Source organism: Carettochelys insculpta, chromosome 22, assembly GCF_033958435.1.
Source record: "Carettochelys insculpta isolate YL-2023 chromosome 22, ASM3395843v1, whole genome shotgun sequence".
In the NCBI taxonomy this organism is placed as follows: Eukaryota; Metazoa; Chordata; order Testudines; family Carettochelyidae; genus Carettochelys; species Carettochelys insculpta.
Genome location: NC_134158.1, coordinates 7457505 through 7484922, shown reverse-complemented (window position 1 = coordinate 7484922; position 27418 = coordinate 7457505). Strand labels below are relative to the sequence as shown.

The 27418-nt window shown below is 54.5% G+C and overlaps 1 protein-coding gene across 1 annotated transcript; it reads left to right on the top strand.

The window, feature by feature from the left end:
* Positions 1-1600: 1600 nt before the first annotated feature.
* Positions 1601-26333, top strand: LOC142024839 (butyrophilin subfamily 1 member A1-like). Its single transcript, XM_075017110.1, has 8 exons — positions 1601-1813; positions 2280-2396; positions 4298-4645; positions 5188-5469; positions 9108-9224; positions 10435-10455; positions 10558-10584; positions 24409-26333. Exons 1-8 carry the CDS (start codon positions 1810-1812, stop codon positions 25005-25007), a joined length of 1515 nt encoding a protein of 504 aa, XP_074873211.1. The 5' UTR covers positions 1601-1809; the 3' UTR covers positions 25008-26333.
* Positions 26334-27418: the final 1085 nt, after the last annotated feature.

Genomic DNA, 27418 nt, shown 5'->3' with positions numbered 1-27418 from the left:
TCACTGCCTGTAGCCCTGGCAGTCAGGCTTTTCAACAGCAAACCCTAAAGTGCTTTCACAGGAGGATGAACATTCTAATCCCAAACTTCAGAAGGGGAAACTGAGGCACAGAGGGGTTAATGGCTTGTCTTCAGCATTCCCTGGGCTTTCATGATTTGATGGAGGCTTTCTTTCCCTTACACACATTGGATGCCTGACAGATATGGTGCCCAACATGCCAGCTACTGGCCACAGGTGGCTACTTGGCCGGTGGCATGTGGCTAGTTGGCTAGAACAATAAATATAATTTCAGAGTAATGTGAGGTGTAGAATAAGTGGGAGTGGCTATTGCTTCCGAACTGGTTGAACTGGGGCCTGAGCACTTGGTGATTTTAAATACCATGTCTCTTATGTTACTGGAAAAGCAATGAAGGGTCCCGTGGCACCTTATAGACTAACGGAAATGTATGAGCATCAGCTTTCTGCATCTGATGAAGTGGGTCTTTGCCCATGCAAGCTGATGCTCATACATTTCTGTTAGTCTATGAGGTGCCACAGGACTCCGCGTTGCTTTTGCAGATTCAGACTAACACAGCTACTCCTCTTATGTTACTGATTCTTAGAGAGCAGGAGAAACAGGGAAGAACTGAGCGAAAGCTGCCCAAAGGAGCGGGTTGGCACCATGTTTGTCGCTGGCTATCACTGCAGAGCAGGTTTCTTTAAGAGGGCTTTGGTCCCTGCTGCTTAGTCACTGTGTGAGAAGGGCTCCTCCCATCCTAACGGCACTGGCTGTGTTGTTACTTTCATTTCTGAAGCTGCTGGGTGCAGCAGAAATAGCAGCAAGCCGGTTCAGCTACAGACAGACAGAAATGAGGAGGACAGAGTCCCGCTCCTTGGCCGTGTGACCCCTGTGCCGAATGGACAAAGCCGCCTCAGCAAAGCAGAAAACCCAGGAACTTTCCCCAGGGGATGCCTGTGGATGATGGAAAACCTGAGATCACCCCTGGGCCCTGACCCTGCTTGGAAGTGCCCCTGCAGGATACAGAAGGTGGGGGGCCTCTGTCCCTGAACACAGAAACCTTCTGTTAAGTCTTTTTACACAGAAGTGTTGTGTCTTTAGGACAGGTCCTAGAACTCAGTAAGGTAAAGAGAAGTCTTGCCCCACTGCAGCCTGCCTTTTCCTTTGTCCTTTTTTGCTCGATTGCTTCCCCTGCTGAGAGAATGAGGTTTGAATGGATGAGTCGTGGAAGGCCAGCACCTCCAGGGACTTGCAAGCGTTGGAGAGAGGGCGACCATCCATCCCGTACTGGGCTGGACACCAAAAAGGCCTCCCAACTTATTTTTAAAAAGGGCCTAATTGTCCCGTACTTCGGCCATCCGCCCTGACCTTTTCCACCAGCAGCTGTGCAAAGGCAACTGCTGAGTCTTGAGGAAGTGGGAGGAGTGTGGGTGGCTGTGGCTTCCCTGGGGCTCTCAGGCAGGGCCGGTGGCTGCCACTTCCCCAGGGCTCTTGTGGGTGCTGGCAGCTGCCGCCTCCTTCCTGGCTCCCCAGGGATTGACGGAGCTGCCCCTCCCCCCACATCTCCATGTCATGTATTTGGGACAGGGAGAGATGGTCGCTCTAGCTGGGGAAGGGGTGAAAGCCAGATCCAAAACCAATGAGAAGAGCAGTGGGACCTGTGACGCAGCCCCACTGAGAGAAGACTGGACGTAGGGACGCCTTGGGAGTCACCAGCAGGCGCCTGCTTTTGGAAGCAGCACACTCGCTGAGGTTGAAGGAGACACCACCCAGAAGAGGACACCGCAGATGTCGACTTGCATACGCATGTGATGGGTAACTGGTGTCGACCTGCACGGGAGGGGGGACACTCAATCTACGGCATTTTGCGGGGGACCCCGGGTCTCATCTTGTCAGCACTGGAGCATCGAACTGGATCGGCCGGAGCCTGGCTCCACCCCTCCCCCATCGAACTCACCTGGCCAGTGCAGGCAGGGGGGGGCAACTATTGGTAACAGCACCAAGACGTTGTGTGTGTGTGTGTGTGTGTGTGTGTGTGTGTGTGTGTGTGTGTGTGTGTGTGTGTGTGTGTGTGTGTGTGTGTGTGTGTGTGAGAGAGTGTGAGTGTTTGTGCAGTATCTCATCTCCGCAGGATACGTGCTGATTGCTATGTGGTTATGACCAATGAATGTGATGTTTTGCCTTTTCCCCCAAAGAGATCCCGTGCAGGACTTCTCAGTACAACACTGGCACTGCCTCCCGCTCACACACTGTCTGGTTTGTTGTTTCTCCTCTTCCCCAGCCCCAGTGACAATGACGGAGACGGTTCCCTCCTTCTCCCCCGGCTCCGCAGTGAGCTCTGCTCTGCGCGGCTACCTCGCCCTCTGCCTCGCGCTGCAGGTTCCCAGGCTGGACTCAGGTAGGCGCTCCGACCTCCTCACTGGGTTTGCTGCCTCCTCTCACACAGAGCCCAGCTGCCCTGCAGCTCCCGGCCCGTACAGAGAGCTAACCATACCGCCCCTTCCTGGGACCTCCGCCCCCCGGCACACCTGCTGCCAGACAATGAGCTGCTCTGCAAGGCTCTACCACCTCCGCCTCTATCATCGGTTTATGTGTAGTTATGACAAGGTCGTGGAGTAAAGATAACGGTGTTTTATTTGACTCTAATACAATACAGTAACAGAAAATAGGATTCCCTAGAGCAGACAAAATATCGGTTGTCAGCTCAATTAACCTTTGAAAGAAAAGCACAGGGTAAGGATGGATCGGACAGGACCTTTCCCAGGTGACAGGAGAGTTCAGGAATTAGCCTTCAGGGATGTTCCAGGCTGCAGACAGGAACTGCCGAGTGAGGACGTGATCTTCTTCCCTCTTTGTTCAGCTCTTGGCTCATGGTCCTGTGTGCAGAATACCGAAAGAAAATGACCTTCCAGGATGGATGTGTGTGTGTATAAATTGTCTCTAACTCGGAAATAAAATATAGTGAATATCAAAGCAGACTGAGCTACGAGGCCTAGCAATCTGCAGGTTGCTGCCCTAGCCATCAGCCGGCCTCTCTCTAGCTCTCCCTTTCAGACTGGCCCACGAGGCCTAGCAGCCCTAGTTACCAGCCCTGACAGGGGGCCCCAGTGAGTGCCCCGGGGCAAGCTGCCACGCTGAGGCAAAAGGCCCTGAAGGGAGGGCTCCTACCCTTTACGTACGCTCTTTTCTCCGGGCTCATTAAAATCACTTCCCTCGCTTAATTTTCGCGCCTTAATCTCCCCGCCTTGCCTGGGGGAAGGAGACGAGCTCTCGGCCATCTTTAAAAATGGAAACCACACAGGGAATCCATTTTGAAACAGAATGCGAAACGGATGTCTGTGTAAAGAGACTGCACGAAGCTGTAACATTTTAACTTAACTCTAACAAAAGGCAGGGAGTTGGTGTTTCTCTGGCTTGGCCATTAACACTGCATCTGCTGGTGCTCAGAACTCGGACTTTTCTGGACAGACCCGAGATACGCTGGGGACCGCAAGGCTGTATTAGCAACAATGTGTTCAGGGACTTCCCTAGTTTCTGGAGCAGCAAGTGAGCGCTGTGTAGAAGGTATTAGCTGCGCTTTTCCCTCCCTCCCTAGTCCCAGCAAACAGGAAGCAACACCCAGGGACTGGTATGTGTGACTTCAGCCCCCACTCCCACCCTCACCCAGCCCCTGCCCTGAGTCCTTCCTCCCCCATGTTCCACCTGCTCTGAGCCCCCAGCTCCTGTCCTGAGCCCCTCCTCCTGGCCCCCTGCCCTGTGCCTTATGCTGCTCCTGGCTCTCTCCGGTGGGTACCTGTGTTAGCTGTGCTCAGACTGTCCTGCTATAGACTGATGAGGTACCACAGCAGCATGAGCATCCTCCTGAAATATGGACCTAGGGCTGATGGGCGCTGCTCCAGGTGAGGCAGGGGCTTGGGGCTTGGGCTTACCTGGGTGGCTCCCTGATGGGGAAGGCAAGGAGGAGCCTCTTTGCCCTGGCTGCAGCGGCTCCATGCTAGGGCTGGCAGGGAGTGGTGTCTTCCTGCCAGATCCAGCAGCTGGAGGGCTGAGGCAGAGCTATCTCTGCCAGCTGCAGCCCTGAGCCCCTGCAGAGATTTAGTGGGCAGCTGTGAACCAGGCAGCTTACGAGGAAGTTGGAACTTAGAATGTGACCCACGTCAACTCTAAAGATTCACACCTCAGAAGGCAGAGAACTACGCCAGTGTTATGATTTTTTTTTTAATTTTTTTTCATTCCACTCTCGTGATTTGAGGGGAAGGACTGAGGCTGAGTTGTGATACCTTCTGATACCTTTCACAGCACAGTTCACAGTGGCTGGACCTGACCACCCAATCGTTGTCTCTCTTGGTGGGGAAGCCGTCCTGCCCTGCCACCTCTCCCCCAGGGTGAGCGCTGAGACCATGGAGGTGCGATGGTTCCGATTCAAGTTCTCTGCAATTGTGCACCGGTATAAGGATGGACGGGATCAGCGTGACGAGCAGATGCCAGGATATCAGGGAAGGACAGAGCTGCTGAAAGACAACATCACCCGTGGGAGTGTTTCCCTGAGAATACACAATGTTCAGCTTTCTGACCATGGAAAATACACGTGTTTGTTTCAATCTGGAGATTCCTATGAAGAAGCCAAACTGGAACTGCAGGTGGGAGGTCTGTAGCTTGTTTTATCTTCCTAGCAGTGTAATAAATGGGTCAGGAGAGCTCACTGTGAGAGCACCCTGGATATTTCTCACTCATACATCTTGACACCGAATTCTCTTTGAGCCTCCAGTTACTGAACAGCAGGGGCAGGGGCTGCTCTCTGAGAGTGAACTGGAGGAATTTTACACACATACTGTTCATTCTTATTTTCCTAAACTGGCTTTGTTTTAAACAGAAGGGCCGTGTCTAGGCTGGGGGAAAGCTTCGAAATGGCCTTCCTAATGGCCAAATTGGAGAATACTAATGAGGCACTGAAATGAATATTCAGCACCTCATTAGCATGCTGCCAGCCATGGCACTTCGAAAGTGCTGCATTTCGGTCGCGCGTGGCTTGTGGGAGCAGTGGAGGTGAAAGCAATGGTCAGAACAGAGACATTGGGGGACACTGGCGGATAATTCTGGATGCCAATGAAATCAAATTAATTTCTCCTCCTCTTGTTCTCTTTGCTGATTATATGGAATTAATACAGCTTCATTCCATTTTTCTCCAGTGTCAGGCTCTGACCCCCACATCAGTGTTGAAGATCACCAGGATGGAGGGATCAGGATTACGTGTCAATCAGCTGGCTGGCACCCAGAGCCCGAGGCTCAGTGGAGAGATGCCCATGGGCAGCTGCTGCCATCTGCCTCTGAAAAAATATTCAAGAACAACAATGGACTGTTTCAAAGCCAGATTTCTCTTGTTGTAACAAAAGATTCCAACCAGAACTTGTCCTGTTCTGTCAGGAACCTCATCCTCAACGAAAAGAAAATATCAACAATTTCCAAAGCAGGTCAGTGCCTGTCCGGAGATGGAATGGATGTGGCAGAAGTCAGGTGGGGGGAGGTGTATTTTTGAGGCATATTTATTTGCTAGATGTGCTCCTAGGTGGGCTTCAAGTAGTGAATGCCAAGAAACTAAATCAGAACGGCCAAGGAGCCAGGCCTGCTGTCCAAACGTAGGCAACGCTCCCACTGGCTGAGCTGAGAGCTCTGAGTAATCGACTGTCACTATTATATTTGTGACCTGAGGTGCCTAGGGAAGCCCCGGTCAGGGCAGGCTGCAAAAAGGAGATCAGAGTCTTCCAGAACTGGTGGTTAACACTGTAATACATTTCAGTAACCAGCCACCCAGATATGTTCCTGACGGCCCCCACTGGTTATCAAGATTCGGAGATAGGGTGACCATCCATCCCATATTGGGTGGGACGGTTCCGTATTTGGGACACCAAAAACGAGTCACCACTCTTTTTATGAAAGGGACGAATTGTCCCGTATTTGCCCCCCACGAGCCTCGAGGAAGCAGGGTGAGCGTGGGCGGCTGCAGCTTCCCCAGGGGCTCTAGGGGAGCGCCAGTGGCTGCCTCTTCCCTGGGGCTCCCGGGGAGCGCTGGCAGCTGCTGCCTCCTTCCTGGCTCCCCAGGACTTGGAGGAGCTGTCCCTCCCCTGCATATCTACCTGTCCCGTATTTGGGACAGGGAGATGCGGTTGCCCTGTTCAGAGAGGGAGTCGTGTCAGTCTGTCTCAACGGAAACAGAAAGTCCTGTGGCGCCTTACAGACTTACTGATTTATTTATACGCTTATAACAAACATAGATACAAATATATTCATAAGCTTTCATGGTCCACAGCTCACTTCGTCACATGCATGAAGCGAAAGATTCAGGTGGTGGGGAATTATACATACATGCAGAGATGGCAGTGTCACATCAGTGCTAGTGAGGTGAATTCAGACACAAGAACGGCCACACTTTGTCAGACCAAAGGTCCATCCAGCCCAGCATCCTGTTGGCCGACAGCGGCCAATGCCAAGTGCCCAAGAGTGAATGAACCAAACAGGCATGTCAAGTGATCTCTCTCCTGCCGTCCGTTTCCAACCTCTGAGAAGCAGAGGCCAGGGACACCGTTCCTTACCCATCGTGGCTAATAGCCATTAGTGGACCTAAGCTCCATGAATTTATCTCGCTCTTTTCAAAACCCTGTTACAGTCCTGGCCTTCACAGCCTCCTCTGGCAAGGAGTTCCACAGGTTGAAAGCATGCTGGGTGAAGAAAACTACTACTACGTAACCCTTGTACTGTGAATGGAGCATGGGTCATCAACAAGTCTCTTCCACTTCACTCTGCCTCTGGACAAAACTTCTAGATGACCCCAGGACAACCTTTCTGCTCTTCATTTGAATGTCAGTTGGTTTTCGTCCTGTTCTGTTCCAAAAGGAGGAAGAACTTCCTTTTATTTGTTTTAAACCTGCTACCCATTAATTTCATTTGGTGTCCCCTAGTTCTTATGTTATGGGAACAAGAAAAAATACGTTCCTTCTTCACTTTCCCCACACCTCTCATAACTTTATAGACCTCGATCATATCTCCCGTTAGCCTCCTCTTTTCTAAGCTGAAAGTCCAAGTCTTGTTAATCTCTCTTCATATGGGACCTCTTCCGAACCCCCAATCATTTGACTTGCCCTTTTCTGAATCTTTTCTAATATCAAGATGATCGCAAGAAGATATCCTGTGTCTTATTCTCGATCCCTTTTTTAATGATTCCTAACATCCTGTTTGCTTTTTGACTGCTGCTGCACACTGCATGGATGTTTTCAGAAAAGTACCCACGATGACTCCAAGGTCTCTTTCCTGATGACTTCTAGCTAAATTAGCCCCTCACATACTGTATTTATAGTTAGGGTTATTTCTTCCAATCTGCATTACTTGGCTTTTATCCACATTAAATTTAATTTGCCCTTTTGTTGCCCAGTCACTCAGTTTTGTGAGATCTTTTTCACGTTCTTCTCAGTCTGCTTTGGTCTTAACTATGTTCAGAAGCTTAGTGTCGTCTGCAAACTTTGTCACCTCACAGTTTACCCCTTTTTCCAGATCATTTATGAATAAGGTGAATAGGATTGGTCCTAGGACTGACCCTGGGGGAACGCCACGTTACCCTTTTCCATTCTGAAAATTTACCATTTATTTGTATCCTGCTTCCTGCCTTTTAACCAATTCCCAATCCATGAAAGAATCTTCCCTTTTACCTCATGACAATTTAATTTACATTAGAGCCTTTGGTGAGGGACTTTGCCAAAGGCTTTCTGGAAATCCAAGTACACTACATCTACTGGGTCTCCCTTAATCACATTTGTTGACCCCTTCAAAGAACTTGAATAGATCAGTAAAACATGATTTCCCTGTACAGAAACCATGTTGATTTTCACCCAACAAATTATGTTCTTCTATGTGTCTGAGAATTTTATTCTTGACTATGCTTTCAATTAATTTACCCAGTACCAATGTTAGACTTACTGGTCTGTAATTGCCAGGATTGCCTCTAGAGCCTTTTTTAAATATTGGTGTTACATTAGCTACTGTCCAGTCATTGGGTACAGAAGCTGATATATAGGACAGGTTACAAAGGACAATTAACAGTTCTACAATGTCATATTTGAGTTATTTCAGAACTCTTGGGTGAATGCCATATGGTCCCGGTGACGTTACTCTTAAGTTGGTCAGTCAGTTCCGAAACCTCCTCTAACGACACCTCAGCCTTGGACAATTCCTCAGATTTGTCACCTACAAAGGAGAGCTCAGATTTGGGAATCTCCCTAGCATCCTCAGCCATGAAGAATCAAAGAATACTGTACATACCGCTGGTATTTTATCTTTAGTACGACCCCACCTCCTCCCGGGAATCAAAGAATCAAAGAATTCATTGAGTTTTTCTGGAGGGTGGATCACCTTCTTATCACTGTTGGAAGTGGGCCACATCCACCTGATTCAACCTCAGGAGCATTGATGTAAAACTCCCCTCTCTGAACATGTGCTTTGACAGTCCTTGTCATCTGAATCTTTCACTTCATGCACCTGATGAAATGAACTTCAGCCCACAAACTCTTATGCTCCAATAAATCTGAAAGCCTTTAGGGTGCCACGGGATTTCTTGTTGTTTTTACTGGTTATCAAAAGTTGGAAAAAAGAAATGACACAGGCCCATTTGTTGCCATCCTGTTCTTTGACTTCCAGTCAACACCTCAGGCTAATTAAGTGAGAAGTTCTGTACAACACTATTCAATATGCAGAGGGTTCTTCCAACCCCAAAGTACCAGCCACATCGTCTGATCAATGCTCGTTTGTATCTTACCCAGACCACCAGTCGGACAGCCAATGCTTTGGTATCTAAACCTTAAGATTTGGTTTAAAAGAGCAAGAAGAGAGTTGTGCAGAGTTCATGTATCTAATTACTGTAATCGTCTAAGTCATATATACACAGTGCTTTTTTTTGTGCTGGTACTTGCCAGTACTGAGTACTGGCATCTCGGCAGCCGCAGCTGCAGGTTTGAGAACAGTTCTAATTTGCAGTGGTGCTTAAAATTGGGGTTTAGGTGCCTAAATATCATTGTGAATCTGGGCCTCGGTATCTCCAAACTAACATCATCTTCTCTTGCAGAGCAGTTTTTCCCCAGGGTCAGTCCCTGGCTGGTGGCTCTGACTGTGATCCTGGCTCTCCTGGCTGTTCTCATCCCTCTGGCCAGTTACTGTGTCTGGCAGCAGCGCAGAACAAAAGGTAAAGTTATGAGTGGAGTGAACTGAGTGTGACCAGAGGGGCAATTTAATTAAAAACAAATCACAGGAAGGAACTAATTCAGTTACTTAATTCCATGAGCTTAGAACACTAGGTGATGGGCAGAGGCTGAAGAAGAATAAGGGGTTGAGTTAATTAGTTTTCTAACACCAGACCCCTGCTAGTCCCCTGGGCCGTTGCCCAGCAGAAGAGGAAGAGGCAGGGAAAGGATGGAGCCGAGGCCGTGAGTGACAGAGGAGGGGTGGGAGAGAGGCAGGAGGTGGAGCAGGGGTTGGGAAGAGGATAATCGGGGCAGAGACAGGGCTTGGAGCAGAGGGAGGTTGTCTCGGCCCTCTCCTGGGATAGAGGTGGCATTGGGAGGAATCACACTGGGGGGCAGTGAGATGGCAAGTGCCCCCTTATATCCATCCACATGAGCCGCCCCTGCTTGTGATTGCCAGGAGCACACATTTTGCAGCAGAACCTTTTCCCTTCGCTGGAGATCCTGCAAACATACCCTGGCTTCATACCAACATTGCTTTCTGAATTCACTTAGGCAGAAGCCACAGCTAAGCAATAACTATTGAGGGGTAGCCGTGTTAGTCTGGATCTGTAACAGCAACGAAGGGTCCTGTGGCCTCATGCTCAAAACTTTTTTGTTAGTCTATAAGGTGCCACAGGACCCTTTGTTGCAGCTAAGCAATAAGTGACTTGCAGATTTTTTCTCTGCCAGAAAGCACAGTGCTGGTGTGTCTCAGCCAGCTCCATCCTGACATCTGCCAAAGCACACACGTCTGTGGGCAGTCTTGGTTCTCATCCAAATAGCAAGCGATACAGGGCGACTCCTGTAGTATCGTTCTTCATGGCGCTGGAGACGTGCACCAGAAAAGGAAATATGAATATTTGGCCTTCACTCTACTGATTTCATTTTAGCCTATAAATTCCCATCAAACACCTCACCCCATGTGCTTTGTGCTCCTTTCTCCTGGCTTCACAGGATTAGTATTTTCCATTCGCTGAAGGGTCCCTGTTTGGCTCTAAGAGCCCCTTGCACCTGGCCAGGTGGGGTTACTGTTTTTCCCCTTACACTTGCTCAGGAGGTGTCAGGCTCTGTTGTTGATGTAGTTTTTAGGTACTTTCCAGCTGCTTTTGGAGTCACTTCCCTTCGCAGGATAATGTGGCACTGACTCATTTCTCTGTGTTTTATTTTCAGACAAACTCCAGGCAGAGCTCAGTAAGTTCCATCCCCCGGTACAGCCCTTGTGTGACATTGTCTCCTGCTCAGTGGGGCTGTGCTCAGGGGCGTTCTCACCCTTCTCTCTGTGTTTGGTTGCAGGGTGGAGATGTGCCCAGCTGTACGCAGGTACTGTACATACCGCTGGTATTTTATCTATAGTACGACCCCACCTCCTCCCGGGAGCTCTCTGCTCCTTTCCCTGCACAGGTCATTTTCCGATGACCTTCACTCTCAGTCTACGACACCCCAGGTTTATTGCAGCCCAGGGACTGATGTCCTCCGATGTCACCTTTTCAGAGAGGTACGTGGGTTCTGCAGGATGGACATTCTCACCTGTCCATCATTTGCACTGTCACTTACACCAAACTGTCCCTTGGGGCAGATTTTCCGCCACACAGCCCTGGCTGAGCTGTGTGTGAGTTTGCTCCCAGCTTGCTGCCTGACTGTTTATCCTGGTGTATGCTGGGAGAGCTTGGGCAGCTCTGGCAGGGATCAGAGCACCTGGGGCCCTGCACACATCCTGCAGCACCACTAGCCCAGCAGTCCCTGTTCTGTGGGGTAGTTTATAGCACAGACCTGGGGGGTGGGGAACACCCAGGGCAGTGGCACCAACACCACTGGGGGTCCTGGGAGCGTCACCACCTCGGAGGTGCAAAAAGCCCAGAATATCTGCATGCTTTGTGCCCAGTGCCTGTTGCCCCCACCCAGAGCACATTCCCCCCACATGGCGATGGCAGAACACGGGCTTCTGTTCCTAGGGCTGCCTCAGGCACCATCCTCACCAAGCAGGGCCTGGTGCCAGGTCTGCCCCCACATCCCCAGCGGTGAGTCCCACAGCCGGTACCTGATCAGTGTGACTGGGCTGCCCCAAGCTCCCCATCTCACTCACTGCCCACAAGCTTCCCTATCCTAAGAGCTCCCAGACACTCTGGAGCCAGAGCTCCCTGTGTGTATGCACCACTCCCGACAGCTCCCCTGCTACAGCCATTGACACACCCAGGGTTGCAGTGGGCTGGGCAGGCTCACAGAATTCCCACGACAGTCACCTGAGCAAAGGGACCATCCTGAGAAACCTGGGCAGGTGCCAGCCCAGGTCCTGCCCACACAGGCCCGTAACACTCAGCCGAATCGGGTACAGGCAGCCACATGCCAGCCCTGACCACTGGCAGGGAGTTGGAGCTGCCAGCTGCCACGTCCTGAACAGTGTTAACTCAGTCGTGTGGCCACACACCATGCTTAGAGCCCCAGGGAACTGGCCCAGGCCCAGAACAGCTGCGTGTGGCAGGTTCCTGGGTCCCAGCAAACCCATCTCTAGGTTTCTGGGCAGATACTGACATCCTGTAGCCCTTCCCAGGGCCCCTTGTTCCCAAAGCCCTGGGCTTGTTCAAGTCCTTTCTCTTCTGGGTCCCAGGCAGCTTTCCTCTTGCCGGGCTCATTTTCTGCCTTGGCAGCCTGGAGACTTTCATTTCCCATCTGCAGGAACCAGCAATGGGGCTGCCACTCTGCAGGCTGGCTCCAAACTCCCCACTGCCCTTAGGCACCTTGGACATGGGTGGGGTGACACTGCCTCCCAACACACGCTGCTCGGGCCTCTGGGCTGAGCTGGCTCCTTCTCCTGCTGCCGGCCAGTCAGTAGTGCTGGAGCCTGGCTGCTTTCTCCCCCCAGCTGAGTGTTCCTTCCCTGGGCAGTGCAGCGCCTCCTGCTAATGGCTGAACTTCAGCTGCATGCAGGAGGCTCTGCGCTGGGCAGGGCAGGGCAGTTAAGCAGGGGCGGGGCGGGGTGGGGGGTGACGGAACATGTGGGACAATTCACCCGTTTTCCAGAAACAGTTGGGACACTTGAGACGTGAGTACGCAGCTGTCCCGCGACCAATGGAACTGGAAGGGACCTGAAGAGGTCATTGAGTTCAGTCCCCTGCCCTCATGGCAGGACCAAGCACCCTATAGATCATCCCTGCTAGATATTTATCCAACTTGCTGTTAAATATCTCCAGTGATGGAGATTCTTCAACCTGCCAACGCAATTTATTCCAGTGTTTAACCACCCTGGCAAAAAGCTTTTCCTAATGTCCAGCCTCAATCTCCCTTGCTGCAGTTCAAGCCCATTGCTCCTTGTCCTGTCCTAAGAGGCCCAGGAGAACAATTTTTCTAATTTTTCTCTGTCCTCCTTGTAACCTCCTTTTAAATACGTGAAAGGTGCTGTCATGTCCCCTCTCAGCCGTCTCTTTTCCAAGCCAAACCAACCCAGTTCTTTTAATCTTCTCCCATAAGACAAGTTTTCTAGAACTTGAATCATTTTATTTGCTCTTCTCTGGACCCTCTCCAGTTCCTCCACATCTTTCCTAAACTGTGGTGCTGGGCACAGTGCTCCAGTTGAAGCCTAATCCGTGCAGAGCAGAGCAGAAGAACAACTTCTCGTGTCTTGCTCACAACACTCCTGTTAATGCAGCCTAGAATCACATTGGCTCTTTTTGCAGCAGCATCACACTGTTGACTCATACTCAGCTTGTGGTCCACTCTGACCCCCAGCTCCCTTTCTGCAAGGCTCCATCCGAGGGAGTCTCTTCCCATTTTGGAAGCATGAAACTGATTCTTCCTCCCCAAGTGGAGCACTTTGCAGTTGTCCTTATTCTGCTTCATCCTGTTTTCCTCAGACCATTTCTCCAGTTTCTCCAGACCATTTTGGACTCTGACCTTGTCCTCCAAAGCAGTTGAAACCCCTCCCGGCTTGGTGTCATCTGCAGACTTACTTAGGGCACTTTCTATGCCAGGAGCTCAATAGTTGATGAAGATACGGAACAGAACTGGTCCCAGAATTGACCCCTGTGGAGCCCCACTTGTTCTGCCATTTCAGCATAGAATCATAGAAGAGTAGGACTGGAAGGGACCTCGAGAGGCCATCGAGTCCAGCCCCCCGCCCTCATGGCAGGACCAAGCACTTTCTAGACCATCCCTGCAAGCCATCTATCTAACCTCATCTTAAATATCTCTAGTGGTGGAGATTCTACCACCTCCCTTGGCAATTCGTTCCAGTGTTTGATCACCCTGACAGTTAGGAACTTTTTCCTAATGTCCAACCTGAACCTCCCCTGCTGCAATTTAAGTCTATTGCCTCTTGTTCTATCCTCAGAGGCAAGAAAGAACAAGTTCCCTCCCTCTGCCTTATGACACCCTTTTAGATACCTGAAAACTGCTATCATGTCCCCCCTCGATCTTCTCTTTTCCAAACTAAACAAGCCCAATTCTTTCAGCCTTTCTTCATAGGTCAGGTTCTCTAGACCTTTGATCATTCTCGTCGCTCTCCTCTGGACCCTCTCCAATTTCTCCACATCCTTCCTGAACTGCGGTGCCCAGAACTGGACACAATACTCCAGCTGAGGCCCAACCAGCGCAGAGGAGAGCGGCAGAATGACTTCTCGTGTCTTGTTCACAACACACCTGTTAATGCATCCTAGAATCATGTTTGCTTTTTTTGCAACAGCATCACACTGTTGACTCATATTTAGCTTGTGGTCCACTATAACCCCCAGATCCCTTTCTGCTGTACTCATTCCTAGGCAGTCCTTTCCCATTCTGTATGTGTGACACTGATTGTTCCTTACTAAGTGCAGCACTTTGAATTTGTCCTTATTAGACTTCATCCTGTTTACCTCAGCGCATTTCTCCAGTTTATCCAGATCCTTTTGAATTATGACCCTATCCTCCAAAGAAGTCGCAACCCCTCCCAGCTTGGTATCATCTGCAAACTTAATAAGTGTACTTTCTATGTCAATATCTAAATCGTTAATGAAGATATTGAACAGAACCGGTCCTAAAACAGACCCCTGCAGAACCCCACTAGTTATACTTTTCCAGCAGGATTGAAAACCATTAATAACTACTCTCTGGGTATGGTTATCCAGCCAGTTGTTCACCCACCTTATAGTAGCCCCATCTAAGTTGTATTTGCGTAGTTTATTGATAAGTATGTTATGTGAGACCGTGTCAAATGCTTCACTAAAGTCTAGGTATACCACATCCACCGCTTCTCCCTTATCCACAAGACTCGTTATTCTGTCAAAGAAAGCTATTAGATTGGTTTGACATGATCTGTTTTTAACAAAACCATATTGGCTGTTTCCTATTACCTTACCACCTTCCAAATGCTTGCAGATGATTTCTTTAATGACCTGCTCCATTATCTTTCCTGGCACAGAAGTTAAGCTGACTGGCCTGTAGTTTCCTGGGTTATTCTTGTTCCCCTTTTTATAAATGGGTACTATATTTGCCCTTTTCCAGTCGTCTGGAATCTTTCCCGTCTCCCACAATTTTCCAAAAATGATTGCTAAAGGCTCAGATACCTCTTCTATCAGCTCCTTGAGGATTCTAGGACGCATTCCATCAGGCCCTGGTGATTTGCAGACATCTAATTTTTCTAAGTAAATTTTAATTTGTTCTTTTCTTCTTTCAACTTCTAAACCTACCCCTTTTTCACTAGCATTCTCTATGTCAGGTATTCCTTCAGATTTCTCAGTGAAGACCGAAACAAAGAAATCATTAAACATCTCTGCCATTTCCAAATTCCCTGTTACTGTTTCTCCCTCCTCACTGACCAACGGCCCTACCCTCTCCTTGGTCTTCCTCTTGTTACCAATGTATTTGTAAAAAGCCTTCTTGTTTCCCTTTATGCTTGTAGCTAGTTTGAGCTCATTTTGTGCCTTAGCCTTTCTAATCTTGCTCCTGCATGCTTGTGTTGTTTGCCTATATTTGTCCTTTGTAATTTGTCCTAGCTTCCATTTCTTATACGATTCCTTTTTTATTTTGAGATCGTGCAAGATCTCGTTAAGCCAAGGCAGTATTTTGCCATGTTTTCTATCTTTCCTATGCAGCAGGATAGCTTGCTTTTGGGCCCTTAATAATGTCCCTTTGCAAAACTGCCAATTCTCCTCAGCCGTTTTTCCCCTCAGTTTAGCTTCCCATGGGACCTTACCTACCAGCTGTCTGAGTTTACCAAAATCTGCCTTCCTGAAATCCATTATCTCTATTGTACTGTTTTCCCTTCTACCCTTCCTTAGAACTGTGAACTCTATGATTTCATGATCACTTTCACCCACGCATCCTTCCACTTTCAAATTCTCAATAATTTCCTCCCTATTTGTTAAAATTAAATCTAGAACAGCTTCCCCCTGGTAGCTTTTTCAGCCTTTTGGAATAAAAAGTTGTCTGCAATGCAATCCAAGAATTTATTGGACAGTCTGTCCCCTGCTGTATTAGTTTCCCAACATATACCTGGCTAGTTGAAGTCCCCCATCACCACCAAATTCTGGGCCCTGGATGATTTTGTTAGCTGTTTAAAGAAAGCCTCATCCACCTCTTCCACCTGGCTAGGGGGCCTGTAGTAGACACCTAGTAGGACCTCATCCTTGTTTTTTACTCCTCTGAGTCTAACCCAGAGACTTTCAACCTGTCCATCTCCTATGTCCATCTCCACCTCTGTCCAAGTGTGTACATTTTTAATATACAAGGCAACACCTCCTCCCTTCTTTCCCTGTCTGTCCTTCCGAAGCAGGCTGTACCCTTCAATACCAACATTCCAATCACGAGTATTATCCCACCGGGTTTCTGTGTTGCCAACGATATCATAGTTGTATTCATTTATTAGTACTTCCAATTCTTCTTGTTTATTTCCCATACTTCTTGCATTTGCATATAGGCATCTCAGACATTGATTTGGTCTTGCCTCCCAGTTTTGCCCTGGCCCTCTTTTTACTCTCCCAGTGTAGCCCATACTCCGTCCCATTTCAAGTTCATCTCCCAGGTATCCATGCTCTCCACTTAGTTGCAGGCTTTGCTCCCCTGCCCCCGTCGAACCTAGTTTAAAGCCCTCCTCACTAGGTTAGCCAGGCTGTGTCCGAATATGGTCTTCCCCCTCCTCGAAAGGTGAACGCCATCTCTGCCTAGCAGTCCTTCCCGGAAAAGGATCCCGTGGTCAACGAAACCAAACCCTTCCTGGCGACACCATCTACGCAACCAAGCATCCACCTCTAGGATACAACTGTGTCTGCCTGGGCCCCTACCTCTGACAGGCAGGATTGAAGAGAATACCACCTGCGCCCCAAACTCCCTGACCCGGGCCCCCAGAGCCCTGAAGTCACTCTTGACCTGCTCAGCGTCACACCTCGCAGTATCATTAGTGTGCATAACTGTGACCTGTTACGAACTACTCTCTGAGAATGGCTGTCCAGCGAGTGATGCACCTTCTACTTGCCCCATCTAAGTTGTATTTGCCGAGGTTATTGGGAAGAAGATCCTGTGAGACTGTATTGAATGTCTCACTAAAGACTCGGTAGAGCACATGCACCACTTCTCCCTTATCCACAAGACTAGTTCTCTCTGTGCCGTGATCCATCATTGATGAAGATCCTTGATCCTTGATAAGATCATCAGTCCGTGACTTACGCAGGTGGTGCAGCTTTGTATTCAGTGTCTGCTGGGCTCCTCCAGAGCTAGAACAGAATTTAATCTGCCCAAGGCTCTGTTCCTTTTTCAGTGCCGTGACCCATTTGCTCTCTGTAGTCACAGCCTGGTGGCTGCTCTCCTGCTCTGCGAGTAGCTCTTTCGGCCTGTCTTCTGGTCGCTGGGCTGCTCCTGTCGCTTGGCCAGTTTCAGTAAGAAAACAGGCACCCGGGACTGTCCGAGCTCGTGTCACACCCATCTGCTGGGACTCAGAAATACTGAACCCCATTTAGCTCTGCCCCAGCCCGCCTGGCCCAGACAGCCGGCTGTCCCTAGAGTGGCTGGTGAGATCCTTTGGCAGAGGAGTCCTTTCAGGCTCTCGGGGGAAACAACTCCAATTCCCCAGACTCCCAAGCTAGGGTGTCCCTGGTAAGCAGAGCCCGTGGCAGGCCTCTCCCTGTGATGCTTATACCCCAGGGCCTGCTCTCCTAGCTACCCACCATACGCAGCACTAGAAACACTCACTGCCCCATAGCAACAACCCCTGTGCCCACGATCCAAAGTTCTCACAGGGCAGCAACATTTGACATGTCCCTTTTCCCTGCAGATGGAACAAATGACCCTGGTGAGGCTCACTCTTCCCTGCCCCAAAGGGGGTTCCTGCAGTCCTCTGACTGAACAGCAGCCTGGGCCTGATCCCCCTCCCAGCTCCGGCAGAGCATCTCCAATAACCTGTAACAGCAATGAAGGGTCCTGTGGCACCTTATAAACTAACAGAAAAGTTTTGAGCATGAGCTTTCGTGAGCACAGACTCACTTCATCTAATAACCTGGACTCCCCTGTTCTCCAAGTTCTTGTAAACCCGGACAGTTGGCCCATCCTCATCCCGGGAGGCAGCCCCATCTCATGTGCCCGTCCTGCCATTGGCCCAGCCCTGCGCCATCGTCTGGTGCCACTTGGCCGTGGGGGTCTGATTTAGGGCTCCCTCTCTCCTGCTGATGGCACCCTCACGCCCTTCACGCCATCGCCAGTTCACCCCTTCTGCTGCCTGGCAGCCACTTCGCCCCTTTCCCCTCTGCTGCCCTGTCTCCCACCTCCTCCGTCCCCCAGACCCTGGCACAGCCCCCACCCTCTGCCCCTCGCTGCCCCCACCTCCCCTTCTGAGCTGTCCTGGCTCCTGCCCCGCTCCTCACCCCTCTGCCCCATGCTCCCCACTGAGCTCTCCTCACATTTCTGCCCCTGGTCCCACCTCTCTCCTCGCCCCTCCCTACCCCCATTACCAGCAGTGCTGATGGGCACCCCGGGCCCTGGGGCAATGTGGGGGGGACTGGCTCTGTGCCAGGAAGAGGCGGGGCCAAGGGCAGTCAGCCCTCAGTGCCACCCTGACTGTGGTGCTGCCCCACCCTCCCTGACAGCCCCCTTTGCCCCCCATCGGCCTGTCTCTTACCCCCACCCGTGCCCTCCTTGTGTCTGCCCCATTCTCCACCCTCTCAATCCCCCTGACACCTTCCCTCACCCCACTGCGCCCTCCTTGTGTCGAGCCCCTCACCACCAGGGGTCCCTCTGATTTCGTCCATCCATGTGCGGAATGAATTTAGTTCTGTGCACCGAGGTGTGTACGGACGTGCACCACTCCTAGAAACACGGGCTGCCGGCTGTGGGTGCTCTGCCATTCAGCTCGGCGGCACCTGAATCTCTGCTGAGCGGTCGCCCAAGTGCTGAGCTTTCAGGGAACATGGTTCCCCCCTCTGCTCCACTGACCCCGCTCTCCTCACACCCTTCTGTCCCCGTGGCACATCCTGGCTCATCCATCTGCCAACCAAAGTTACTCCCCTTTCATGCTATAAACCCAGGAGAGGCCACATGTCGAATCCTGTGTGTGGTGCTAGTCAGCCGGTCTCTAAAAAGACTCTTTGGAGTTGGAGACGGTACAGAGAAGGCAAGAGAACTAATTCGGGGTACGGACCCAATTCCGTGTGAGGAGAGGTGAAACAGACGAGGACGTTCCAGCTTGGAAAAGAGACAACGAAGAGGGAATATGATAGAAACGTACAAAATCTTGACAGTTGTGGAGAAAATGAACGAAGAATTGTTATTTATCCCTTCCCTCAACACGAGTTAACTCAGCCGGGCTGAGCACTTACACCTTACACCTGCCCAGCAGGGACCTCAGCTCTAGAGGTCATTGAACAAACCCAGCGACTCCCTGGGGCCTGATCAGCTCCATCTGTACCCAGGGGAGAGGGGCAGGTCAGACAGTGCCTGTGAGTGTCAGCAAAACCCCCGCGCCCGCATCTCCCGCCTCACTAGGACACGGCCCCCACCCCTTCTGCTGCGGGGGTGCAGCTCAGTGGGGTGACCAGGGCTCCCTTTGCAGTGGCAGAGGCGCCGGGGCTCAGCCTGGCCGGCCCCAGCACAGATTAGCTCTGAGGGATCCCCTCACTCAGGCCGGCTCAGTTCCGCTCTGCTGCCCGTTACCCGCACAAGGAGAGCGACACTTCCTGACCCCATCAGTACCGCAGCGATGTGTGACCCGGCACCAGCCAGACTGGCTCCCTGGCAACACAGCTCCGTCTGCTGGGTCCCAGCAGGGCAGGAGGGTTCCTGGACGTCCAGTCTGGGCCTGGCGCCTCCCCCAGGCCGGGCTCCTCTGGAGCGGTGAGGGGAGAGCTCCTTCCCCTCTACTCACCCCCATCGTCTGCCAGGGGCAAGTCGGCCGATGCACCGACCCAACCGCCCGACACTGGCAGAGACACCAGCCGGGTGAGAGCCCCTCTGGGTCCCCCGTCTGCGTCCCCGGCACAAGGGTTTTCTGCTGCTCTGTGACAGGGTCTGACCCAGCCAATTTCCATTCACGTTTCCAGCCCACCACTGAACAGGCAGCGCTGCCTGGGGCTGGGGGTGAGGGGAGTCGGGGGTGTGGGGTGTATAACCCAATTGGGGGGTCTAGGAAATCCCTGTGGGAACCTGCCCCTCCCATCACCGGCCTTCCCCCCTCCCCCATCACCTGCTGCTCCCCATTACCCTTCACCCCTCCCCCTCCACCTTCACCCCTCCTCTTCACCTGCCCCTCCCCTCTCCACCTGCACCCTTCCCTATCACCTACCCCTCCCCCTCTACCTTCACTCCTCGCTTCACCTGCCCCTCCCCTCTGCACTTCACCCTCCCTCTTCACCGGCCCCCCTTCACCTTCACCTGCCCCTCCCCACTCCCCTTCACCCCATACCATCACCTGTCCCTTCTCCCCTTCACCCCCATCACCTGCCCCTCCACTCTCCACCTTCACCCCACCATCACCTGCCCCTCCACTCTCACTTTCACCCCTCCCTATCACCTGCCCCTCCCCTCTCTACCTTCACCCCTCCCCATCACATGTCCCTGCCCTCTCCACCTTCACTGCTCCCTTCACCTGCCCCTCCCCTCTACAGCTTCACCCCTCCCCTACACCTGCCCCTCCCCCCTCCACCTTCAACCTTCCTCTTCACCTGCCCCTCCCCTCTACACCTTCACCCCTCCCCTACACCTTCCCCTCCCATCCCCACCTTCATCCCTCCCCATCAACTGCCCCTCCCTTCTCCACTTCACCCCTCCCCATCACCGGACAATTCCCTTTCCCCTTCACCCCTCCCCTTCACCTGCCCCTCCCCTCTCCACCTTTATCCCTCCCCATCACCTACCCCCTTCTCCCCTCCCCATCACCTGACCCTTCCCTTTCCCCTTCACCCCTCCCCTTCACCTGCCCCTCCCCTCTCCACCTTCATCCCTCCCCATCACCTACCCCCTTCTCCACTTCACCCCTCCCCATCACCTGACCCTTCCCTTTCCCCTTTACCCCTCCCCATCACCTGCCCCTCCTCTCTCCACCTTCATCCCTCCCCATCACCTACCCCTCCCTTCTCCCCTTCACCCCAACCTTCATCTGCCCCTCCCCTCTCCCCTTCACACCTCCCTGTTCACCTGCCCGTCCTGTCTCCCCTTCACCCCTCCCCATCACCTACCCATCCCCTCTCCACCTTCACTCTTCCGTTCACCTGCCCTTCTCCTCTGCCCTTCACCCTCCCTCTTCACCTGCCCCCCTCCACTTTCACCCCTCCTCTTCACCTGCCCCTCCCACTCCACCTTCACCCCTCCCCTTCACCTGCCCCTCCCATCTCCACCTTCACCTCTCCCCTACAGGTCCCCCTCCCATCTCTACCTTCACCCCTCCCCATCACCTGCCCCTCCCTTCTCCCCTTCACCCCTCCCCATCACCTGACCCTTCCCTTTCACCTTTACACCTCCCCATCACCTTCCACTCCCTTCCCCGCTTCAGCCCTCCACTTCACCTGCCCCTCCCCTCTCCACATTCACCCCTCCCCATCACCTGCTTCCCTTCTCCCCTTCACCCCTCCCTCTTCACCTGCTCCTCCATTCTCCCCTTCACCCCTCCCCTTCACCTGCCCCTCCCTTCTTCACCTTCACCCCTCCCCTTCACCTGCTCCCCTCCCCTTCACCCTCCCTCTTCACCTGCCCTGCCCCTCTCCACCACCTGCCCCTCCCTTCTCCCCTTCACCCTCCCCATCACATGTGCCTCCCTTCTCCACCTTCACCCCTCCCCATCACGTGCCCCTCCCCTCTCCCTTTCACCCTTCCCCTTCACCTGCCCCTCCCCTCTCCACCTTCACCCCTCCCCTTCACCTCCCCCCTCCCCTTCACCCTCCCTCTTCACCTGCCCTGCCCCTCTCCACCACCTGCCCCTCCCCTCTCCACCTTCACCCCTCATCACCTGCCCCTCCCTGCTCCCCATCACCTGTCCCTTCCCTCTCCACCTTCACTCCTCCCCATCACCTACCCCTCCTTTCTACCGTTCACCCTCCCCCTCCCTGCTCCACCTTCACCCCTCCCTTTCACCTGCCCCCCATCACCTGCCCCTCCCATCTCCACCTTCACCCCTCTCCATCACCTGCCCTTCCCTTCTCCCTTTCACCCCTCCCCATCACTTGCCACCCCCATCTTCACCCCTCCCCTTCACCTGCCCCTCCCCTCTCCACCTTCATCCCTCCCCATCACCTACCCCACCCATACCCCCTTCACTCCTCCCCATCACCTGACCCTTCCCTTTCCCCTTTACCCCTCCCCATGACCTGCCCCTCCCCTCTCCACCTTCACCCCCCATCACCTACCCCTCCCTTTCCCCTTAACCCCTCCTGTTCACCTGCCCGTCCCCTCTCCACCCTTCCCCATCACCTTTCCCCCTTCTTCCCTTCACCCCTCCCCATCACCTGCCCCTCCCCTCTCCCTTTCACCCCACCTTTCATATGCCCCTCCCCTCCCCCTTCACTCCTCCCTCTTCACCTGCCCCTCCTGTCTCCCCTTCACCCCTCCCCATCACTTGCCCCTCCCCTCTCCTCTTCATCCCTCCCCTTCACCTGCCCCTCCCCTCTCCACCTTCAACCCCCCCATCACCTGCCCCTTTCCTCTCCCCTTCGTCCCTTCCCTTCACCTGCCCCCCTTCACCCACCCTCTTCACCTGCCCCTCCCCTCTCCACCACCTGCCCCTCCCTTTTCCCCTTCACCCTCCCCATAACCTGCCCCTCCCTCTTGCACCTTCACCCCTCCCCATCAGCTGCCCTTCCACTCTGCCCTTCACCCTCCTTTTTCACCTGCCCCCTCCTCTCCCCTTCACCCCCCTTCACCTGCCCCTCACCTCTCCACCTTCACCCCTTCCCATCACCTCCCCCTCCTTTTTTCCCTTCACCCCTCCCTATCACCTGCCCCTCCCTTCTCTATTTCACCCCTCCATCACCTGCCCCTCCCCTCTCCCTTTAACCCTTCCCCTTCACCCCTCCCCTTCACCTGCCCCTTCCGTCTCCACCTTCCCCCCTCCCCTTCAACTGCCCCTCCCATCTCCACCTTCACCCCCCATCACCTGCCCCTTCCTTCTCCCCTTCACCTCTCTCCCATCACCTGCCCCTCCCCTCGCCACCTTCACCCCTCCATCTTCATCTGCCCCTCCTCTCTCCCCTTCACCCCCCCATCACCTGACCGTACCCTTTCCCCTTCACACCTCTTCACCTGCCTCTTCCCTCTCCACCTTCACCCTCCCCATCACCTGCCCCTCCCCTCTCCACCTTCACTCCTCTCTTCACCTGCCCCCTCCACCTTCACCCTTCCTCTTCACCTGCCCCTCCCCTTCCACCTCCAACCCTCCCCTACACCTTCTCCTCCCATCTCCACCTTCATCCCTCTCCATCACCTGCCCCTCCCTTCTCCCCTTCACCCCTCCCCATCACCGGACCCTTCCCTTTCTCCTTCACCCCTCCCCATCACCTGCCCCTCCCTTTTCCCCTTCACCCCTCCCCATCACCTGACCCTCCCTTTTCCCCTTCACCCCTCCCCATCACCTGACCCTCCCTTCTCCCCTTCACCCCTCCCTTCACCTGCCCCTCCCCTCTGCCCTTCACCCCTCCCCATCACCTGCCTCTCCCTTCTCCCCTTCACCCCTCCTCTTCACCTGCCCCTCCCCCCTCCACCTTCACCCCTCCCCTTCACCTGCCCGTCCCCTCTCCACCTTCAGCCCTCCTCTTCCCCTGCCCCTCCCATCTCCACCTTCACCCCATCACCTGCCCCTCCCTTCTCCCCTTCACCCCTCCCCTCTCCCCTTCACCTCTCTCCCATCACCTGCCCCTCCCCTCTCCATCTTCACCCCTCCCCATCAGCTACCCCTCTCTTCTCTCCTTCACCCTTCCCCATCACCTGCCTCTCCCCTCTCCCCTTCACCCCTCATCTACCCCTCCCCTTCACCCCCCATCCTACCTGTCCCTTCTCCCATTCACCCCTCCCCTTCATCTTCCCCTCCCCTCTGCCCCTCACCATCCCTTTTCACCTCCCCTCCCCTTCACCCTCCCTCTTCACCTGCACCTCCCTTCTCCCCTTCACCCCCAATCACTTGTCCCTCCCCTCTCCTCTTCATCCCTCCCCTTCACCTGCCCTTGCCCTCTCCACCTTCACCCCCAATCACTTGTCCCTCCCCTCTCCTCTTCATCCCTCCCCTTCACCTGCCCCTTCCCTCTCCCTTCACCCCTTCTTTTCACCTGCCCCCCTTCACCCTCCTTCTTCACCTGCCCCTCCCTTCTCCACCTGCTCCTCCCCCTCCACCACCTGCCTCTCCCTTCTCCCTTTCAACCCTCCCCTTCACCTGACCCTCCCTTCTCCACCTTCACCACTTCCCTTCACCTGCCCCCCTCCCCTTCACCCTCCCTCTTCACCTGCCCCTTCCCTCTCCACCACCTGCCCCTCCCCTCTCCACCTTCACCCTCCCATCACCTGCCCCTCCCCTCTCCTCTCCAACTGTCAGCCGGTCCCTGCCCCTCCCCCGCTCTCTCTGCCCTCCCCCCTCAGTGTCTCCTCACAGGCAGAGGGGCCCTGACCCCCCTCAGACAACACCCCCAGAGTGATCACTGGGGCACAGGTTCATTTCCCTCTGACCCCAGGGACCAGCCCCTGCCCCCGCACTGACTCTGTGACTCTCCCCAGTGGACGTGACTCTGGATCCAGACACGGCAAATCCCCAACTCGTCCTGTCTGAGGATCGGAAACGTGTGAGCGACGGAGGCACCCGCCAGGATCTGCCCGACAACCCCGAGAGATTTGATCCTTGGCTCTGTGTGCTGGGCGCGGAGCGGCTCACGGGCGGGAGGTGTTACTGGGAGGTGGAGGTGGGAGACAAGACTAGGTGGGAGCTGGGGGTGTGCAGGGAATCTGTGCGCAGGAAGGGGGATGTCACACTCTCACCTGGGAACGGCTACTGGGCCGTGTGTCTGTGTTACAGGGAATACTCGGCCCGCACCGACCCCACGACCCCCCTCCCCGTGAGCGCCAGGCCTGGCCGGGTGGGGATTTTCCTGGACTACGAGGCGGGCGAGGTCTCATTTTACAATGTGACCGACAGGTCCCATCTCTTCACTTTCACCGACACCTTCTCCGGGCCCCTCCGCCCTTATTTCTGTCCTGGTCACAGATACTGGGGGACAAACGCGGCTCCCCTGACAATCTGCCCCGTCCCAGCGCAGCCGCAGGGAATCTCTGTCCCCGACAGGGACCCTGCGGCACAGACTGGCCCCTCCCAGCGCTGACACACCCCAGCCCGGCTCCCACGGGGACGTCTAAGGGCATCACCCCCCTGCCCCCACCACCGTCAGTGCCCAGGCCTGTGCGCTGTGGGGGGAGGGAGTCAGGGGAGCAGCTGCAGGGCTGTGGGGGGCAGGGCAGTGTGGGAAATGTGTTAATTGTTCCCCCCACCCCCAGCTCCACTTCCAGCTCCCTGGGTGTGACTCAAAGGCAGGTCAGTAAAGGGCAGAGCCTGATGCTCCTGCCCCCACCCCTCCCGCACCCCAACCTCCTGCCTCAGGTCACCAGCTGCACCCCACACACCAGCCCCTCTGCAGCCCCCCTCCCCTCAGTCATAACTCCCTGCCGCACCCCGCACCCCTCCCCCACACCAGCACCCTCTCCTGCACCCAGCCGCCCTCCTGGGCCTGCACCCCAATCCCTGAGCCAGGTCACCACCAGACCCCTCTGTACCTCCTCTCCCGGCCCCACCGTGTGAGAGGCCCCAGGAGGAAGAGCCTGTGAGATAAAGGGTGGCGGGAGAGGAGCCCAGGGAGGGGGGAGAGGCCCAGAGAGGGGCCTGGGTACGTGGCACATGTCCTGCTCTGGGGGAGTCTCTGCCTGCGGAGGGGGGAGGAGCGGCCCCAGGGGCAGCGCTGGGCAGGTGAGAGCACCGGGGCCCTGCTGTGCGTACGGCCCCTCTGCGCTGCAGCCTCAGCTGGGTGTGTATGCGGGGGGCTGGGGAAGGCGCTCAGCAGCTGGGCCAGCCGGGGGGGTGTGAGCCCAGCCCCAGGGTGTGTGACCAGGGGCCCAGCTGGGCCGTGCAGAACCCACTGGCTCTTCCCGTGGGTTTGCCCCTCCCGTGCGCGGTGACAAAGGGCCCCAGCGCCGGGCGAGGCGGGTGGGAAATACCGACACACACCGAGTGCCTGGTGCTGCCCCTGGGACTCGCCCAGCCCCCAGCCCAGGGGCAGCAGACGGCGCCGGGCGGGGGAGTCGCTCCTGTCCCAATTCCTGCCCTGCGACATCTCCGTGTGACGTCCGGGGGGGACAAAACTGAGCAATTGTTCTACTCCAGCAGTGCCAGGTGCATCCCCAGCGCTCTTCTCATTCCCACTTCACTGGGTTTTACACGCACCCGCCAGGCACGTCTTGTAAACGGGCTCATCGACATTGCTCGTTCACTCCAAACCCCAGGGCCGTTTGCCTGGGCTGTGCAGCGCCACCAGCCAATTTCCCCGGCGTGGCTGGTGGGTGTTACGTCCTGTTGTGGAAAACGTCGCTGCTCCAGGTCACTGAGGGGATTTTGGGAAATGCGGGAGCAGAGTTTGTACCAATAAACCCGAGAGTGATCCACCGAGTGTCTCTGTGTGCCTCACTCTCGCTCGTGTGCCGTGTTGGCCTGGGGTTTGGTGTGTGTAGGGGGGAGCCCTCACAGCAGGGGTTGGGCGTGGGGGGTCAGGCCAGGGGTGGAGGTTGGTGGGGTGAGGGTAGGGGTGGAGGACTCAGGGCAGAGAGTTTGGTGCAGGGAAGGGGGTGAGATCTCAGGATTTGACCAGGAGTGGGGCGTCTCCTCATGTGTGTGGGCTGGGGGTGGTCCATGTCGTGGTTTCTGACACCAGCATCTCTGGGGAGGCCGGCTGGGCCCGGCTGGGTTCTGCAGCCCCAGGCTGAGCTCCTTGCAGGGAGGCGTCTTTCACAGTCTGCGGAAAAGGGACAGGCCACAGCACTGGCCACGGCCCTGGGGTGAGCTGGTGGTGCCAACTTCAGCCCTACTTTGGGGGCCAGCTGGCACCTGCTACTGGGGGGCCATCTGCAACTTTGGAGTGGGGGGCTGTTGGGGCCGGCCCAGCTCTGGGAGGAGGAGGAGGTGGTCTGGGGGCTTGGGCCAGCCTGCAGCATTGAGCCCAGCCCTGGGGTGAGCTGGGGGCCCAGGTTCCAGCTCTTGGGTGGGGGTTGGCCACAGCTTTGGGGTGGGGAGCTGGCCCCAGGTTTGTGGGGGGCTGGTCATAGAATCCTAGAACAATAGAGCTGGAAGAGACCTGAAAAAGCCATTGAGTCCAGCCCCCTGCTCTAAGCAGGACCAAACCCATCAGATCAGTCCCGCCAGGGCTTTGTCGAGGTGAGACTTAAACACCTCCAGGGATGGAGACTCCACCACTTCCCTGGGTGGACCATTCCAGTGCTTCACCACCCTCCTTGTGAAAAAGTTTTTCCTCATGTTCAACCTGGACCTTCCCAACCGCAACTTGAGACCATTGTTCCGTGTTCTGCCATCCGTGACCACTGTGAGCAGCCTCTCTCCAGCCTCTTTGCAGCCTCCCTTCAGTGAGTTGAAGACTGTTATCAAGTCCCCCCTCAGTCTTCTCTTCTGCAGACTAAACAGTCCCAATTCCCTCAACCTTTCTTCATACGTCATACGCTCCAGCTCCCTTAT

Coding starts and splice junctions, on each gene's coding strand:
- LOC142024839 (XM_075017110.1), top strand. Junction 2,397..4,297: donor GGTTCCCAGGCTGGACTCAG/GTAGGCGCTCCG, acceptor TACCTTTCACAG/CACAGTTCACAGTGGCTGGA. Junction 10,456..10,557: donor CAAACTCCAGGCAGAGCTCA/GTAAGTTCCATC, acceptor GTTTGGTTGCAG/GGTGGAGATGTGCCCAGCTG.